This window comes from Salmo trutta, chromosome 30 (assembly GCF_901001165.1).
Source record: "Salmo trutta chromosome 30, fSalTru1.1, whole genome shotgun sequence".
Lineage (NCBI taxonomy): Eukaryota > Metazoa > Chordata > Actinopteri > Salmoniformes > Salmonidae > Salmo > Salmo trutta.
This window is the reverse complement of record NC_042986.1, coordinates 16,489,770-16,510,549: the sequence shown is the minus strand read 5'-3', so window position 1 is coordinate 16,510,549 and position 20,780 is coordinate 16,489,770. Positions and strand designations below refer to the sequence as shown.

Genomic DNA, 20,780 nt, shown 5'->3' with positions numbered 1-20,780 from the left:
TCAGTCTCGCCTGATCTCCTTAGAATGAGGTTCTGCCTCATTAAAGTGTGAACACGTTTGTAAAACAATTGGAAAATAATTCCCTCACTGTTTTGTTAATGGGTGGCAGTATGCTCTTTAGAAAAGCATGTCAGGCAGTTCATGCTATAATGCTACCATGTACTGTATCAGTGTTAATTTATTTATCCTTTATGATTCTTATTCTCAAATAAATTTCATTTTAGAAATGAAAATTGTAGATATTGTACAGTGATAACGATCAATCAATCAAGACGATTGTAGTGACAATGTTGGAAACAACAGGAAAATAGTAATATTTTAAGGAAAAGACAAAGGACAAATATCTATCCAGTTATGCAAACTGTTTGAGATATGAAGTTTCGGATAGTTCTTCAATATAGACACTTTCCATTTACATCTGGAATGTTTTTTGGAGTTTTTTTTAAAGATATGCACATTTCGATATTAGTAATACTATGTCTAAAGAAAGACAAATAAATGTAATGCAATCTAAAACACTTACCAAATGATCTTTATTTTGCTGGGTGTACTCTCATTAAGTATTGCATAGTAGTGTGTTGTGGTAGTTGTCACACTGTCTCCATTAGTTCAGAAAATGTACAACAGTCTCAAGTCCCCAAGAGCAGACTAACAATGAATCAAAGCTATGAAAATATGTGAATTTAGCTCAGCAAATAGGATTAAAGATGGCTAAGTCCAAATGGCTGGAAGCACAGCATGCATTACAGAGGAATTCTTTCAGGAAAGATAATCCCCATGTGCGTTTTAACACACTTCACTCATCCCCACGTTTTTACACCCTATCATAGTAAACCATGTTTGATCGACTATCCAGAAGACTTATGATCAAGTTGCCAATATAGAGTCATCAAACCCACAGTACCTTCTACAAACAAAACATCTGATGATGTATGCCTGCATCTATAGGCGACAGTGAGAGCTCTGGAAGTCAGAGTGAGGAGTGGCATTGTTGTCATATCACAGAGAAGCAGCCAGGCAGGAAGTGGGTGTGTCATCTGTATCATTAGGTGTGAGGATGATACTAATTGCTTACCTTCAGCACCTCCATGGGCAGCTGGGATGCGGGGGGCAGGCTGGGAGGAGCGCTGACGTTGATGGCCGGTGTCTGGCCGTGCGTGTGATTGTGGGCGGCGGTGATCTGGGGGTACTGCGAGGTGGAGGAGGCCTGACGTCTCTGCTGCTCCCGCCGCTCCTGCTCCTGGAGCTGCTCTCGCATTAACTGCTGCCGCAGCAGGATCCGTGATGTCGTGGTAGAGGAGCCCAATGGGGGCTTGGAAGATGAGCATGGCTGGTCTGAAGGTTTACTGCAGAATGGCGAGACAGACACCAGGCAGGGCATCAGGAGAGAAGAGGGTGAGGAGGGGGGTAAGACAATGGGGGGTAAGGAGTGGAAGAAAGGTCAGAGAAAAGAGAGGGGCATTGAACCGTTATGATCTACAGTACTGGGATCAGGAAGAAGCCACATGACAGTGAGAAAAGATACAAATGTCTTCTAAATGTGTCCTAGATGTTACACGGAACTGCTGGTCTGCAAGAGTGTCCTTTCTGCAGCAGAATACTGCACACCCTCCCTCCTCACTGAGGAGGAATTTTAGCCCCAATCACTCAGTCATATACAGTTGAAGTCGGAAGTTTACATACACCTTAGACAAATATTTAAACTCAATTAAAAAAAATTCTTGACATTTAATCCAAGTAAAAAATCCCTGTCTTAGGTCAGTTAGGATCACCACTTTATTTTAAGAATTTGAAATGTCAGAGTAATAGTAGAGAGAAGGATTTATTTCAGCTTTTATTTCTTTCATCACATTTTCAGTGGGTCAGACGTTTACATACACTCAATTAGTATTTGGTATCATTGCCTTTAAATTGTTTAACTTGGGTCAAACGTTTTGGGAAGCTTCCCACAATAAGTTGGGTGAATTTTGGCCCATTCCTCCTGACAGAGCTGGTGTAACTGAGTCAGGTTTGTAGGCCTCCTTGCTCGCACACACTTTTTCAGTTCTGCCCACAAATGTTCTATTGGATTGAGGTCAGGGCTTTGTGATGGCCACTCCAATACCTTGACTTTGCTGTCCTTAAGCCATTTGCCACAACTTTGGAAGTAATGCTTGGGGTCATTGTCCATTTGGAAGACCCATTTGCAACCAAGCTTTAACTTCCTGACTGATGTCTGAGATGTTGCTTCAATATATCCACATAATTTTCCTACCTCATGATGCCATGTATTTTGTGAAGTGCACCAGTCCCTCCTGCAGCAAAGCACCCCCACAACAAGATGCTGCCACACCTGTGCTTCACGGTTGGGATGGTGTTCTTCGGCTTGCAAGCCTCCCCCTTTTTCCTCCAAACATAGCGATGGTTATTATGGCCAAACACTTCTATTTTTGTTTCATCAGACCAGAGGACATTTCTCCAAAAAGTACGATCTTGGTCCCCATGTGCAGTTGCAAACTGTAGTCTGGCTTTTTTATGGCGGTTTTGGAGCAGTGGCTTCTTCCTTGCTGAGCGGCCATCCAGGTTATGTCGATATAGGACTCGTTTTACTGTGGATATAGATACTTTTGTACCCGTTTCCTCAAGCATCTTCACAAGGTCCTTTGCTGTTGTTCTGGGATTGATTTGCACTTTTCACACCAAAGTACGTTCATCTCTAGGAGACAGAACGCGTCTCCTTCCTGAGCGGTATGACGGCTGCGTGGTCCCATGGTGTTTATACTTGCGTACTATTGTTTGTACAGATGAACGTGGTACCTTCAGGCCTTTGTAAATTGCTCCCAAGGATGAACCAGGTCTTTCTGAGGTCTTGGCTGATTTCTTTTGATTTTCCCATGATGTCAAGCAAAGAGGCACTGAGTTTGAAGGTAGGCCTTGAAATACCTCCACAGGTACACCTCCAGTTGACTCAAATGATGCCAATTAGCCTATCAGAAGCTTCTAAAGCCATGACATCATTTTCTGGAATTTTCCAAGCTGTTTAAAGGCACAGTCAACTTAGTGTATGTAAACTTCTGACCCACTGGAATTGTGATACAGTGAATTATAAGTGAAATAATCTGTCTGTAAACAATTGTTGGATAATTACTTGTGTCATGCACAAAGTAGATGTCCTAACCGACTTGCCAAAACTATAGTTTGTTAACAAGAAATGTATGGAATGGTTGAAAAAACGAGTTTTAATGACTCCAAGTGTATGTGAACGTCTGACTTCAACTGTATATACACTGCTCAAAAAAATAAAGGGAACACTTAAACAACACAATGTAACTCCAAGTCAATCACACTTCTGTGAAATCAAACTGTCCACTTAGGAAGCAACACCGATTGACAATACATTTCACATGCTGTCGTGCAAATGGAATAGACAACAGGTGGAAATTATAGGCAATTAGCAAGATACCCCCAATAAAGGAGTGGTTCTGCAGGTGGGGACCACAGACCATTTCTCAGTTCCTATGCTTCCTGGCTGATGTTTTGGTCACTTTTGAATGCTGGCGGTGCTTTCACTCTAGTGGTAGCATGAGACGGAGTCTACAACCCACACAAGTGGCTCAGGTAGTGCAGCTTATCCAGGATGGAACATCAATGCGAGCTGTGGCAAGAAGGTTTGCTGTGTCTGTCAGAGCAGTGTCCAGAGCATGGAGGCGCCACCAGGAGACGTGGAGGAGGCCGTAGGAGGGCAACAACCCAGCAGCAGGACCGCTACCTCCGCCTTTGTGCAAGGAGGAGCAGGAGAAGCACTGCCAGAGCCCTGCAAAATGACCTCAAGCAGGCCACAAATGTGCATGTGTGTCTGCTCAAACGGTCAGAAACAGACTCCATGAGGGTGGTATGAGGGCCCGACGTCCACAGGTGGGGGTTGTGCTTACAGCCCAACACCGTGCAGGACGTTTGGCATTTGCCAGAGAACACCAAGATTGGCAAATTCGCCACTGGCGCCCTGTGCTCTTCACAGATGAAAGCAGGTTCACACTGAGCACGTGACAGACGTGACAGAGTCTGGAGACGCCGTGGAGAACGTTCTGCTGCCTGCGACATCCTCCAGCATGACCGGTTTGGCGGTGTGTCAGTCATGGTGTGGGGTGGCATTTCTTTGGGGGGCCGCACAGCCCTCCATGTGCTCGCCAGAGGTAGCCTGACTGCCATTAGGTACCGAGATGAGATCCTCAGACCCCTTATGAGACCATACACTGGTGCGGTTGGCCCTGGGTTCCTCCTAATGCAAGACAATGCTAGACCTCATGTGGCTGGAGTGTGTCAGCAGTTCCTGCAAGAGGAAGGAATTGATGCTATGGACTGGCCCGCCCGTTCCCCAGACCTGAATCCAATTGAGCACATCTGGGACATCATGTCTCGCTCCATCCACCAACGCCACGTTGCATCACAGACTGTCCAGGAGTTGGCGGATGCTTTAGTCCAGGTCTGGGAGGAGATCCCTCAGGAGACCAGCCGCCACCTCATCAGGAGCATGCCCAGGCGTTGTAGGGAGGTCATACAGGCACGTGGAGACCACACACACTACTGAGCCTCATTTTGACTTGTTTTAAGGACATTACATCAAAGTTGGATCAGCCTGTAGTGTGGTTTTCCACTTTAATTTTGAGTGTGACTCCAAATCCAGACCTCCATGGGTTGATAAATTGGATTTCCATTGATTATTTTTGTGTGATTTTGTTGTCAGCACATTCAACTATGTAAATAAAAAAGTATTTAATAAGATTATTTCTTTCATTCAGATCTAGGATGTGTTGTTTAAGTGTTCCCTTTATTTTTTTGAACCCCCACCCTCTGCCTCCTCTCCCACGCTGTGTCCAACCTCGGGTCAGCCACGGCCAGCCCTATAAGGGACTGTGTTGTGGGGGTATAAAGTTGTTTGATGCCAATATCTCGCCATGCTCAGAATCACAATGGCTTGATCCTGCCTCCATTTATCACAGCAGTGCAGACAGGGCCTGCCATGATATTAGACAAATATTATTAAAACTTTTAACCCCTCGCCCATAATTTAGGAGCTAAACTGCCTCGATGCCGTTATGTGGGGAGAATGTATGGGCTTCCGTCACCTTCAAAGTAATTACACACTAAACGGGAAGCGTGCCTGGGCATTCTGCAATGAGGGAAGTAGCAGAGAAGCGGAGGAGTGGGGGTGAGAACGGAGGGAATAGGGGAGGTGAAAGAGGAAGAGTGAAATATTTGCAATCGGTAATATGTGCTTGTTACAGTTAAAAAAAAAATTGCGCAGCACATTATTCATTCATCAGGTCAGGCAAACCTGAGTATGGACCCATTAGCATGCCTAGAGAGACCTAACATCTGTTAAGTTCAAGCAGGCAATACAGTGCCATGTTTGCAATCTTGTCCTCTTCAGATGTTTGTCCTACAGTTATACACTTCAAACACTTGGCCAGCGCTGCTTTTTTCACTCTCTCTCTCTTTCCCGTCTCTCTCGTTCTCAGCTGAACTGCACCGATACCCTCTTCACATTGACTTCATTCTTTTATCTGGCATGTGCTGCTTGTCTCATCTCTCTCCCTCTCTCTCAGTTTCTCCTATGTATTAGTATCCATCGACGTGCATGCTAACCAATTATGATATTTGACTTCCTTTCAATGGATCATGCTCATCCTAGACCTACCGTATCGCATGTCACGCAGACAGGTAGATCCCTAAGAAGGTTTGCATCTCACCATCTCACAGGCTGAAAGGACACCATGTTAACTCTCACTCTCTCACACACACACCGACCTGGACACTGTAGAAGGCATCTCATGTCATAAACAGATATGGACTAGTAGTGTATTCTGTGTTGTTTTGTAGGGCCCATGTCAGTATTTTGATACAGGATAGGTGGGAGATAAGAAGCAGGTGTATTTTGGTGGCTGATGCCTCCTTCAGGCAATGTGCATCAGTTACACCCACTCACCTAATGGGCTAGGCCCATATGGGTACTGGGTATGGGGCTGGGACTGGGGCTGGGACTGGATATGGGACTGGATATGGGACTGGATATGGGTCTGGATATGGGGCTGGGACTGGATATGGGGCTGGGACTGGATATGGGGGCTGGGACTGGGGCTGGGACTGGATATGGGGCTGGATATGGGACTGGATATGGGGCTGGGTACGGGGCTGGGTACGGGGCTGGGTACGGGGCTGGGACTTGGGCTGGGACTTGGGCTGGGACTTGGGCTGGGACTTGGGCTGGGACTTGGGCTGGGACTTGGGCTGGGGTGTTGGTGGGGCTGGGGTGTTGGTGGGGCTGGGGTGTTGGTGGGGCTGGGGTGTTGGTGGGGCTGGGGTGTTGGTGGGGCTGGGGCTGGGTATGGGGCTGGGGTGGTGGGGGATAGGAGCAAGGTAATGATAATCGATCGAACATCTGCTGAGCTGCAGGTGTCTTTTCCTCCTCTTCTTGTCAATGTGTTAACTGATGATCTCACCCTTCTACATCACTGATCATAGCACTCCTTCATTCACAGCCACCTTCCCTCCCCACTAAACAAGTGACTGTGACACACATGTCCCTGGAGCATAACAAATGACACATACTGTATGTGTAGGCTGAAGACTAAATCCTAGTCTGAATAGTGTCTAAATGTAGCCAAAATCCTATACTTGGATTTAAAAAATGACTATCACAGAAAGGGGAACTTTTCTTCACACACAGTTTCAGTTCTCAATGTGTTTTCAAATTTAGACACTTGCTGTTTTCCAGACAGAATCCTGCTGCAGGCCTAAAATAGAGAGGGTGTGCTGGAGCAGAAGCTGCCGGGATGGAGCCTTCCCAGAGTGAGCGATCCTTTTGATGAAAACCTCAGCAAAAGGTCTTGCCAATCCAGCTGTGCAGTAATCGGACTAATTAGCCAGTCCAGTCAAACGCAGCCTTGGTCAAAGCCATCCCTCCACACTGAGCTTTAGACATACCATCATTCCTCTTTATTTTGTATAAGCTAACATGTCAACCCCTCGTAAACTGGAAGATACATTCATAGGTGTTTTTATATCTGACCAATTTTCTGACAACTGAAGTATATTACAAATACACATTTTATTTTAAGTTTGAATTGGATCACACACACCAAAAAATGCAATAATGTTAGGGCCAAAAATGTTTATAGGCCTGAAGAAGCCTGCTACAAAATGCAATTTTCTACACAGTAACTACACTGAGAGAGGTTAATACAATACTTACATCTGAGGTCTCGGACATGGAGGAAATGCAGTCTGTGTCTTTTCCCCATTTTTACAAACTGATTATGGCATGTCTGGGGCAAGCGAATCATCTCCTTGAAAAACTGTGACCGGGAGACCTCATGACTGACTTAAACAAGACCAAAATGTTTCCAGTGGTGGATCCTTTTCATCCGCACATTATATTTTGGGCTATGATAACGATCTGTGGCGCTGCTATGCCCCTTTATCAAGTGAATGTTGGAAATCCCCTAACAAGCATTAAGAAGACACAAAGATCAGTAAAACTTGATTCTCAAATCTTGTACTTATAAAATGCATCCCAAAAAGTTTTATAACCGGGAATCTTATCATCTTACATAGTTGTATTGAGGCAGGCTCAAGATTACAACCAGTGACCACTGTGTGTGTAGGTTCTGCCCTCACTAACACATTAACCGACTGCCAGATGGCTTTTTGCCCAGTTGTTTCTAAGCAGAATACTGAAACCCATAAAAAGACCCTTTGTCTGGTTTAACTTTCCACTATTGTGTGCACACACCTCCTCTCTGTGCATGTGTATCAGGAAACACAATGGCTGCACAGTCTTGCATGGCCACACCCCCTGGCTGAGAGGTTTTTAGGAGAGAGAGAGAGAGAGAGCTCCTGGACTAGAGGTGGTTCAATGGCTAGGAGAGGAGGCTGCAGCCCACCCTCACACACCTTAATGACTTGCTGGATATAGAATGGCTTGGTCGAGTCAGTGGGAGAGCAGTCAATCAAACCTCACAATGGACAATAACAGCTCTATAACAATACTAATACCTGTTCAAAAACCAAGAGTGATAATGATGACACAATAAACAACACGTTAGCATATCGATGTGCTTTCTATTCTGTCTGCAAACATAACAATCAATGCTATTAGCCGAAACACGTTTGGTTTTCACATACAAAAGTATTTCTCTGGTCAACTTCTAATTGTCCTTCAATCGTGGCTGAATGAATATCTTTCAAACGTTGTATTTGCATATCTGTATATTAACATATGAGTTCCAAACAAAGGACAATACACCAAAACATTTAGTGCATTCTGGCAACAGTAGCATACACTGTGTAAAATGGCCTGTTTCCAACTGCGTACATGTACTTTAAGTCAGAATATCTTTAATGATAAGAAGTAGAAACAGCACTGAGAAGTCAGAATAAAAACAGAGCTTGACTAGTCTTGATTAGTCGGCTCTGGAAGGTCATGCCAGCGTGCTTATGGGGAGAAAATGCTCCTTCAGAACAAAAACCAGAGCAACCGTCCACCTCCACTGCAGACCTACCCAGAACATCTGAATGTGCAATAGACCACAGACAATCACCTGCAAAGTTCCTCGTGTCGAAATCCCTAAGGAATTAACATGGTCCACACACCCCCACACAGTTGTGAAGAGGGCACGACAACACCTCTTCCACCTCAGGAGGCTGAAAAGATTTGGCATGGGCCCTCAGATCTTCAAAGTTCTTTTAAAATGTATTTTACCAGATAAGTTGACTGAGAACACATTCTCATTTACACCAACGACCTGGGGAATAGTTACAGGGAAGAGGAGGGGGATGAATGAGCCAATTGTAAACTGCAGATGATTAGGTAGCCATGATGGTATGAGGGCCAGATTGGGAATTTAGCCAGGACACCGGGGTTAACACCCCTACTCTAACAAAAAGGGACCTGTGATCTTTAGTGACCATAGAGTGTCAGGACACCCATTTAACGTCCCATCTGAAAGACAGCGTCATACACAGGGCAATGTCCCCAATCACTGCCCTGGCACATTGAAATCTTTTTTAGACCAGAGGAAAGAGTGCCTCCTACTGGCCCTCCAACACCACTTTCAGCAGCATCTGGTCTCCCATCCAGGGACGGATCAGGACCCAACACTGCTTAGCTTTAGAGGCAAGCCAGCAGTGGGATGCAGGCCTACAGCGGCACAATTGAGAGCATCTTGACTGGCTGCATCACCGCTTGGTACGGCAACTGCAAAGCACCCGACCACAAGGCGCTACAGACGGTGGTGAGTATATCACTGGGGCCGAACTCCCTGCCATCCAGGACCTCTATATCAGGCAGTGTCAGAGGAAAGCCTAAAAAGTTGTCAGACTCCTGCCACCCGAGCCATAGACTGTTCCCACTGCAACAGCACGACAAGCGGTACCAGTGCACCAAGTCTAGAACCAACAGGACCCTGAACAGCCATAAGATTACTGAATAAGACTGCTAAATAGCTTATCAAATGGCTACCCAGACTACCTGAATTGACCCTTTTTTGCACTAACTCTCTTACACTGACGCCCCAACACACACACACCCCAAAACACACACACGCACACACGCACACTGAAGCCACTCACACATGCCCTCACTCACCATATACGCTGCTGTAGCTGTCTATTATCTATCTTGTTGCCAAGTTACTTTACCCATACACTACATGGCCAAAAGTATGTGGACACCCCTTCAAATTAGTGGATTTCAGCCACACCAGTTGCTGACAGGCGTATAAAATCGAGTACACCGCCATGCAACCTCCATAGACAAACATTGGCAGTAGAATGGCCTTACTGAAGAGCTCAGTGACTTTCAACGTATCACTGTCAAAGAATGCCACCTTTCCAACAGGTCAGTTCATCAAATTGTTGCCCTGCTAGATCTTCCCCAGTCAACTGTAAGTGCTGTTCTTGTGAAGTGGAAACGTCTAGGAGAAACAACGGCTCAGCGGCAAAGTGGTAGGCCACCGAAGTTCACAGAACGGAACCGCCAAGTGCTGAAGCACGTAAAAAATGTCTGTCCTCGGTTGCAACACTCACTACCGAGTTCCAAACTGCCTCTGGAAGCAACGTCAGCACAATAACTGTTCGTCGGGAGCTTCATGAAATGGGTTTCCATGGCCGAGCAGCCACACACAAGCCTAAGATCACCATGCGCAATGGTTGGCCGGAGGGGTGTAAAGCTCACCACCATTGGACTCTGGAGCCCTATAAAGGTGTTCTCTGGAGTGATGAATCACACTTCACCATTTGGCAGTCCGACGGACGAATCTGGGTTTGGTAGATTCCAGGACAACGCTACCTGCCCAAACGCATAGTGCCAACTGAAACATTTTGTGCAGGAGGAATAATGGTCTGGGGCTGTTTTTCATGGTTCGGGCTAGGCCCCTTAGTTCCAGTGAAGGGAAATCTTAACGCTACAGCATACAATGACATTCTAAACAATTTTATGCTTCCAACTATGTAGCCACATTTTGGGGAAGGCCCTTTCCTGTTTCAGCATGACAATGGCCCAGTGCACAAAGCGAGGTCCATACAGAAATGATTTGTTGAGATCGGAGTGGAAGAACTTGACTGGTCTGCACAGAGCCCTGACCTCAACCCCATCAAACATCTTTGGGATGAATTGGAAAGCCGACAGCAAGCCAGGCCTAATCACCCAACCACAGTGCCTGACCTCACTAATGCTCTTGTAGCTGAATGGAAGCAAGTCCCCGCAGCAATGTTCCAACATCTAGTGGAAATCCTTCCCAGAAGAGTGGAGGCTGTCATAGCAGCAAAGGGGGGACCAACTCCATATTAATGCCTATGATTTTGGAAATGAGATGTTCGACTAGCAGGTGTCCACATACCTTTGGCCATGTAGTGTATATGTACATAGCTACCTCAATTACCTCATACCCCTGCACATCGACTCAGTATTGGTACTCCCTCTATATAGGCATGTTATTTTTACTCACTGTGTATTTACTCGTGTCACAATAAAAAAATATATATATCTTTAACTCTACATTGTTAGTAAGGATCCGTAAGTAAGCATTTCACTGTTAGTCTACACCTGTTGTTTACGAACCACGTGACAAATGCAATTGTATTTTAACTCTCGAAACTTTTTGCACCGACTCCCACTCACCCACTGTTAAATACAGACACACACAAAGAACATTACCCTCTTACTTTTACTACCCTTTATAACTTATTCATTTTTATTAAAGTCTTCACATTGTTTTGTTTTTCATCAATGTGTATTGCGCTGTTAGAGCGTGCAATTCTTCTGTTTGTTTTTTCATTACTTTTTTTACTGGGGGTTTGGCAGTCAGGATCTCCAGTCTCCACTGAGTGTCGTTAGCACCCCATGGTTCCCCTTATCCAACTGTCGGCAGAGATAAAACAGCAAGTTCTTCCGTCTGGCATGGAAGTGGCTAGAGTCTTCAGAGGTGTAAGGATAATTAGGAGTCTGAAAATAGGGTATTTGGTGCAGTGCTACTTTTTCCTAAATTGCACATACATTTCTTGAATTCCAATGCAAAAGCTTCCAACCTATCTGTCCAAAATCAAATCCATCCAAAGAACACCCAGAGCAACAAACAACCCATCATTTCACTCTATACACACACACACACACACACACACACACACAACAGCATGGAGGTGCAGCTACTCACCGGTGGTTAGTGTAGGGGTAAAAGTGACTAGGTGTGTGGAATCATCTTCTGAGACACACAGAGCCCAGAGCCCTGTGCCTGCAGTATGCAGGTGCCTTGGTTCCTGGTTGGGATCAGGTGTTCTACAGTCTTCCTGCTGGAGGTGAAGGTAGAGCAGCACTAATGACATGCTTGGCTGCACTACTGCACACTGTTCTGCTCAGAACCTCCACCTACCCAACCCCCACTGCCAGGGTTGGGTAGGTTACCTTCTAAATGTAATCCGTTACAATTACCAGTTACCTGTCGAAAACTGTAATCAGTAACATCACTTTTGGATGACCCAAACTCAGTAATGTGATGACTTTCAGTTATGTTTAGATTACTTTCCCCTTAAGAGGCATTAGAAGAAGACAACATTTAATATTACCAATTGAATGACATCTACTGCAAGATAAATCGATGTTAGAGTTTACGTTGCTGGCCATAAATGGAATATATGAGGCAGTGTTGGAGGAAGACCCCAAAAAGTTGTCACACTCCAGCCACCCAAGCCATAGACTGTTCTCTCTGCTACCGCACGGCAAGCGGTACCAGTGCACCAAGTCTAATCAACAGGGCCCTGAACCAACAGGACCCTGAACAGATGCCTCACAAGTCCTCAACTGGCAGCTTCATTAAATAGTACCCCCCAAAACACCAGTCTCAACATCAACAGTGAAGAGGCGACTTCAGGATCCTGGCCTTCTAGGCAAAGTTGCAAAGAAAAAGCCATATCTCAGACTGGCCAAGAAAAATAAAAGATTCAGATGGGCAAAAGAGTCGCCTCTTCACTGTTGACGTTGAGACTGGTGTTTTGCAGGTAATATTTAATGAAGCTTCCAGTTGAGGACTTGTGAGGTGTCTGTTTCTCAAACTAGACACTCTAATGTACTTGTCCTTTTGGTCAGTTGTGCACCGGGGCCTCCCCCTCCTCTTTCTATTTTGGTTAGTGCCAGTTTGCGCTGTTCTGTGAAGGGAGTAGTACACAGCGTTGTACGAGATCTTCAGTTTCTTGGCAATTTCTCGCATGGAATAGCCTTCATTTCTCAGAACAAGAATAGACTGATGAGTTTCTGCCATTTTGAGCCTGTAATCGAACCCACAAATACTGATGCTCCAGATACTCAACTAGTCTAAGGAAGGCCAGTTTTATTGCTTCTTTAATCAGAACAGTTTTCAGCTGTGCTAACATAATTGCAAAAGGGTTTTCTAATGATTAATTAGCCTTTTAAAATGATAAACTTGGATTAGCTAACAACGTGCCATTGGAACACAGGAGTGATGGTTGCTGATAATGGGCCTCTGTACGCCCATGTAGATATCCCCTAAAAAATCTGCCGTTTCAAGCTACAATAGTCATTTACAACATTAACAATGTCTACAATTTGATGTTATTTTAACTGACAAAAAAATAGCTTTTCTTTCAAAAACAAGGACATTTCTAAGTGACCCCAAACTTTTGAACGGAGTGTATTTATGTTTCTAAATACATGGCTCAGGCATACTTTGTTGTTTATGTTTTTGTCATGGAAGACTGACTGAGGTCGTTGCTTCAAAACATGGTTAAAAAAAAATCTGGTCTCATGGAATGGCATCACTTTGAGCACTGCATGCCGACAAGTGCTATTTGCCTGATGTGAAAAATGAATGCCACATGATGCATTTGCTATAGGCCTTTTGTTTCAATTTTTGTTGGTGACACCATAAAATTGGGAATTAGAATACTTAATTAATTGAATAGGATCTCTATGGGTGACACTTTTATATCCAATCATTTGCAGCTGTTGAAGTCTAAAGTGTGCGAGTTTAAGTGTGTCCATTAAGCATTAGGATTTAAAAAAATAATAATTATCAGAACAAATTACAATTAGGTAGGTCTTCTTAATAAATTAAACTTGTTTTTGAAAGTATTCAGAACCCTTGACTTTTTCCACATTTTGTTACGTCTTATTCTAAAATGGATTAAATAAATAAAAAATCCTTAGCAATCTACACACAATACCCCATAATGACAAAGCGAAAACAGTTTTTGCAAATGTATACAAAATAAAAAAATAGAAATACCTTATTTACATAAGTATTCAGACCCTTTTCTATGAGACTCGAAATTGTCTATATAAAGGTCCCACAGTTGTCCGAGCAAATGCAAAGCCATGAGGTCGAAGGAATTGTCCATAGAGCTCTGAGACAGGATTGTGTCGAGGCACAGATCTGGGGAAGGGTACCCAAAAATGTCTGCAGCATTGAAAGTCCAAGAACACAGTGGCCTCCATCGTTCTTAAGTGGAAGAAGTTTGGAACCACCAAGACTCTTCCTAGAGCTTCCCGCCCGACCAAACTGAGCAATCGGGGGAGAAGGGCCTTGGTCAGGGAGGTGACCAAGAACCCGATGATCACTCTGACAGAGCTTGAGAATTCCACTGTGGAGATGGGAGAACCTTCCAGAAGGACAACCATCGCTGCAGCATTTCACCAATCAGGCCTTTATGGTAGAGTGGCCAGACAGAAGCCACTCCTCAGTAAAAGTCACATGACAGCCCGCTTTGAGTTTGCCAAAAGGCACCTAAAGACTCTCAGACCATGATAAACAACATTCTCTGCTGATAAAACCAAGATTGAACTCTTTGGCCTGAATGGAGGAAACCTGGCACCATCCCTACAGTGAAGCACGGTGGTGGCAGCATCATGCTGTGGGGATGTTTCTCAGCGGCAGGGACTGGGAGACTAGTCAGGATCAAGGCAAAAACCGGACGTGAACCCGATCCAACATCTCTGGAGACCTGAAAATAGCTGACAGAGCATGACAGGATCTGAAGAGAAACTCCCCAAATACAGGTGTGCCAAGCTTGTAGCGTCATACCTAAGAAGACTCAAGGCTGTAATCGCTGCCAAAGGTGCTTCAACAAAGTACTGAGTAAAGGGTCTGAATACTTATGTAAATGTGATATTTCTGTTTTGTTTTTTTATACATGAGTGTGAAGTACATTACCATGGAAGAGTTTACAAGGGAGGTGCCACCTCAAACTTGTATTATCTAGGCTGTGATCCACACTATGCAGCTGTTGCAGGACCACATTTCTCTCGCTGTCCACGGGTCGCAAAACAATGATTGACAGGCAGCTTAGCCTACACTTCCTCAATTTAACCATTATTGGGTTAAAATACACCTATAAATTGGTGAACAGCCATCCACAAACAACCACAATCCGTAAGGTGTGAATAATTGAGAGAGCAGCAGCATGATTCACATTATTGCTATGCAGATATCAATAATGGACCTAAACTATATCAGTATCGCTAGTAGGCTACACCACAGCTGTCGTCCTTACCTCTAAGCGTTTATTCAGGTTGGTTGTATAATCTTTGACGCCTTCAACAGTCCCACCATTGGAAGACATACCGTAGCTTTGACTGAAGTTTACAAAAACATATTCCTGCTCTTTTACCGCAATCCATAAAATGCATTTGGTGAGTCATCATAATGGTCTCGGACTTGTGGTCAGACTCGCTCAGGCGGAAACAAACGTACATTTGCGCCTTTTTTCAATTTTGATTTGAATGTCATTGAGAAAACAGAAAAGGTGTCAAAGTATTTTATAGCTGGTAACAGATGACAGTTTTTTTGTAAACAGTTAATCCGTTACTCCCCAAGCCTGCCCACGGTTCAGAACACTGATGTAGCTCTATCCTTGAGCTGTTCTTGTCTTTTAATGTTCTGTATTATGTAATGCTTCATGTTCTGTGTGGACCCCAGGAAGAGTAGCTGCTGCTTTCGAAACAGCTAATGGGGATCCTAATAAAATACCAAATACTGCCACCTGCTGCCTCTAGCCAGTACATATTTCTCTGTTTGTGGAGTCCATACCACTACTATACAAATCTCTGACAATATAAATTACAAGGTCTGCAGTTCCAATGTACAGACTGGCTAAAGGGTACTGTACACAAAAACACTGACTACAGTAAGGAAAGATTCAAAACTGATAAAACTGACCTTGACATAACTATGAAGAACACTCACAGCAAAGGAACGTGTATGCACTTGTATACAGTGCTTTGGTTAAGTAAGAAAAGTTAAGAGTACGACAGTTACAGATAAATTCAGTTGATGTATAAATTGTCAGGAAAACAAAGCAGCGAGTTGACAAATATTACAACTGATAATGGGGTTCTTTGTTGTCGTAGTTACGGGACAGGAAGGGCCGGTTGGGATCATTTGAACTTGCCGGGTCCTATTTCTGTAATTAAGTTTCATGCCTTTCATGAGTCTTGTCACTTGTTTATAGTAGAATGGCCTACTATCCTACTCCAGTCCTGCTCGCCTTCCCCTCTCTGGGTGCTATGACTAGGACGGCACTCTCAAGGACAACAGAAAACAACAACTACATTCAGATGATCATTGTATTACTTTAATATTACTGCTGCTGTGTACAGAATGGTGGGTGGCTATAAATAAGTAATAAGGCCCGAGGAAGTGTGGTATATGGCCAATATACCACAGCTAAGTGCTGTTCTTAAGCGCAACAACATGGAGTGCCTGGATACAGACCTTAGCCGTGGTATATTGGCCATATACCACACACCCCCAAGGTGCCTTATTACTATTATAAACTGGTTACCAATGTAATTAGAGCAGTAAAACTAAATGTGTTGTCATAGCCGTGGTATACGGTCTGATATACCATGGCTTTCAGACAATCAGAATTCAGGACTCAAACCACCCAGTTTATAATGTGCGATAAGTCACACCTTATTACAGACACTCTGCAAATGATCCTGACAGCATTAAAATGTTCTCTATTCGAAAATATGTTGGCTACCATCCTGTACAGTATGTCTTCATTTAGAAATGGGAGAATGGTGAAAAATGACTCGAAGTTAGTGTACACAGATAGCTGCCTGAAAATATGACTCCTTCCTTACCCCCCCCACTCTTGAGGAAAAATAACTGACCACATCCGCCTGAGCATGATGGTCACAAATATAGATGATGCAGACTGGAACATTGTGGTTTTACTCCTTCAATTATCTATTGTCAGGAAAGGATACAGAAGGGCATGGGGTTTTACCTGTGTCCTGGAAGAGGAGTCAGACTGATAAAGAAAATGATTTGTCAGTCTTACATCTGTTTACTCTGACTGTCAGATCCAACTGGAATGATAGAGAAATGAAATGAACATGGTCGTTTTCCAGTGAATTTGTTTAGAGCCAAAGTGAGAGTAAGGATACGGTCAGAGTGATTACATAACTACTGGGTTGGGTAGTATCTCACTCCACTCCAGCACCTGTCTGTCACTCAGACGCAATCAGATCCCCATCCTGGATCAGGAGAGGAACACCCTGGTCCTAGCCTGCCCTCTTTGGCATGATATGGAACAGAACAGAGCGCTCCCTGAGACCTTGACTGTCCCTTAAATCACCATGTTTCAGAGGCTGCATTGACACCCGCACTGGATGCCGATGCTCATGTAAAAACATAGAACCTAAAAGCAATGCAATACAGTATGTAGTTTGTGTGAGCATCTGACATCTCTGGTTCGGACTCCACAGAACAGAAAGCTTCCTGAGACTCTGAGCCACAATCCCCTTCTTATAGAGGCCACATTGAAACCAGCAATGGATACTGGATGCTCATGAAAAAACATACATCATAATGGAATACAGTATGTACTTTCTGTACATTTCTCTGCTTTTGCCATTTGATGCCCTTGAGTGAACTTTTACACTATATGTATCTTCTGTTTATGTAATTTTTAGGCCAAGATGTGGCCTAGAAGACAATTGCATGGAAGGTTCATTGAAGGACAACTCTTTTTAAGGCAACCTCTGGTCAAATGAGGCTTGGAGGGAGCCTTTGAGTTTGGGTGCATGGAGTGCATGACCATTGGAGGACAACTCTTAGGGACATCTCTGCTCCTTGAAAGCGTCATATAGTCATGTATGTAGTGTTTGAGTGCATGAATGGTGCATCCTTAACCGCTCAATTACTGTAGTCATCATATCACACAAACGGGAAGATCCAGAATGGAAAAACATTGGCAATGTGACTTACAGACATGTCCCATGCTTTGACAGAGGTTTAATGCTGCATTGACACCTCACCTCTTATCCACATCTGCGACAGATGAAGGATAGTGTGACAGGTATAGTAGGTGACGATTGGACACCAGTGATACTATTTCATACATAATGTCATGATATGAAATATCTCTCCAAAATGTATCTCAATTTTATTTTCATATGTCCGTTTTCTTTATTTAGTGCTGTGGGCCAACAAATGGTGTAGCACATATTTTGACCAGTCCTGACTTTGGGCCTACCAGAAGCTATGCTGCAAATTAAAACGGAGACATTAACAAATCCTTTCAAGAAACTTGCAGAATAATGACAGTCTAATTATAATGTCTAACATGTGCAGCTGGCTCCATGGGTTGCCCTGATAAATATCTCAGCAACAAACAACACCAGGCCCGCTTTGCATTGAAGGTGTCATATACATTGCTAAATTTACATCGCTAATTTACACTGCATAGAAGACAAGTTTCACAGTCTGTCTCAAGTCTATATCAAGCACACACAGTCTGGCTTTGAGTCTGCAGGGGTTCATTCGGCTGCTTGTGCCAAAAGCTTTCTGAGACAGCAAGAAAACAAACTAACTGTCAATAAAAGCAAGATAATTCATGATGTTATCACCGTATGATTTCAAATTTAGAAACACTGCACTTTAGGCCTATCATGCCAGTAAATCTCTGCCTAAGCTTTGTCCTTGCTTTACTGTAGTTGTCAGGGTATACCGCATCAGTCAAATGAATTAACCACCGTAGGCTGTTAGTGTCATAACCACAAGTGTATGTGAGGATAGTCAAAATTACCATACTCAATGTTTGGCTTTCTGTCCTGGTTGCAAAGCCATGCACTGCTTTTAGTAGGGCATTCTCACAGGAAAAGCAGAAAATGTAATTAATTCATGCATGTCAGATCATTTTGGAGACACACAAAAGTCCCAAAAACTGACATTAAATCACAACTCAAAGCTAGACCTTTTAAGTTATACTAAGAATGCAACTGCTGCGATGAGGGCACAAAAATACCATTCAGCTTATAACAATGTAATGAAATTTACTAATGAAGAAACAAGTTTAAAATGATGAATTAGGTTAGTCTCTCTCTCTCGACAGATGTTTTGGAAAAATAAAAAACTCCACAACAATGAAACTGGAAAAATATCCAACAAATTTCTGACAAAATGCCAAGATCCAGAATGCAAAAAATAGATTGGGTCCACCACAAGAATGCTATAAGACCTCTAGACACAGAAGAGCACTGTCATGTTCAGACAGTGTTTCAGACACACACCACCCTTCTATCTGGGGAACCTCTGTTTAGCAGAAAGGTCACATGTCTCCACCACTAAGGACAATAAGGAAATGATACAGAATTACCAGACGCAAAGAGACAATATTGCTTTAAACCACTTCCATGCAATAGGCATGCATTGACAGGCGTTTTAGACCACTGCTGAATGTAAGGCATTCTCATACACTATGCCATTACACAGATTATGGTATAAAGACTTATTAAGTTAAATGTATAAGTCTTCAGAATAGAAAAGTTCCAGTTATTTGTTCAGTCTGATCTTACAAAGAGAGACATAACCAAAGTGACAACAATTCAGCTGAGGCCTGGACCCCAGGCAGCAGAGGGGTATAAGGTCATGTCCAGAGAACAGACCTGACTCAGCTCCCTGTTCTTTGTTCAGCGCTGGGGACCGAGGACACAATATGGATACAAATAGCGCTCTAATAAGTTATTTGTCAACTGCTTAGGAAAGTATCTATCCATTTTCCTTTATGTAGTTAAATAAGCTTTATTGGGAAGCAACATGGCTACAATATTTTAGGATCTATAAGAAGTTGTCTTACTAGGTCTCTATTGATATTTATCATGTTCAAAATTCTCTCCTAATAGGCCTACAGCTGATGCACAAACTGATGGGTGATGCACCAGTGAAATGTGACACCTATTTTGACATGTGTGAAAGACTGTACAACATCATTTAAGATGCCATTCTACCTTGACATTGTAACTACATTTACAATGCATTAAATATATTTCTTCCAAAAGAAAATGCATTTAGACTATACATATAGTAGCTTAATATTGATGTTGTAAATAACGATGGGAATGGTATCACCAAGGTCAACACCAGTATGAAGAAGACATCATAGTCTAATCCCTAGTCGGACTGTTCAAAATCCATGAACAAACTTTATAGGAGGCTATTCTCCACAGGCTAATATTTGAAGTTGCATGTTGACAAGACAACACCCAAGTGTTGCGTAACTAACTGTGCAATAAAAGAGCCATAAGGAATGGGAGGCAAACAAATCCCTCCTAGAATGCACTCAACAGGATAGCACCGACTGCATATAGGATGTCATCCTTGAAAGCGCGTCAATTGGAAATAATGGAATTATTATAACAACCCCCAAAACATATTTCAATGATAGCCTATTTAAAACTTTTGAAAACAACGCTGGGAAAAGAAATTCCTCTTTACCGTAGCAAATAACTGTGCACACAGCCAAAACACTGACCTGTTTTTTTTCAAGGGCTGACTCTTCAATTCGTAATACGTTTTTGGTTCCTCTTGAAACTCTTCTCCAACCTCGAAGTCAGGAACTATACCCGATTCCGCTTGCATACTTGTGGCTGTCAACTCTTGACAATAACAAATTATAAAGAAACGAACGATGGTATGGCCACCTCTCTAAAACAATCGCAGTACAAGCCACTGAAATCGCAAACCCGTCTTGCTCCAAGAGCTAGCGCGCAAACAGCGCAAAAAAACATGTAGTTCTTTAGAGAAGGGAATAGTGGCCATATAAATAGGAGTGTATGGGATAGAGAACTACAAGCACCATGGTACCGTAGCCCGCAAGTTTGTGTTTTGATCTGTCAATGTCAGCAGATTTTTCATTGGTCCAACATCTAATGGGCTTTTACCACATTTTACCCTCAATTCTGCTGAATAGGTCAAATGCCGGAGCAGGCCATATAGCTTTCTATA

General features: G+C 43.4%; 1 protein-coding gene across 3 annotated transcripts in view; it reads right to left on the bottom strand.

Moving 5' to 3' along the window:
• Positions 1 to 20,560, bottom strand: part of LOC115168120 (microphthalmia-associated transcription factor) — a 36,816-nt gene extending 16,256 nt beyond the window's left edge. For 2 of the 3 annotated variants that reach the window (XM_029723057.1, XM_029723058.1), the window contains exons 1-2: positions 20,308 to 20,559; positions 1,076 to 1,346 (exon numbers count right to left, since the gene is read on the bottom strand). In XM_029723057.1, coding sequence (XP_029578917.1) covers positions 1,076 to 1,346; positions 20,308 to 20,414 — 378 coding nt within the window. In that variant the 5' untranslated portion in view covers positions 20,415 to 20,559. Of the gene's footprint in view, positions 1 to 1,075; positions 1,347 to 20,307 lie in introns of all 3 variants that reach the window. The other variant, XM_029723059.1, reaches the window with a different exon arrangement.
• Between the last annotated feature and the right edge of the window lie 220 nt (positions 20,561 to 20,780).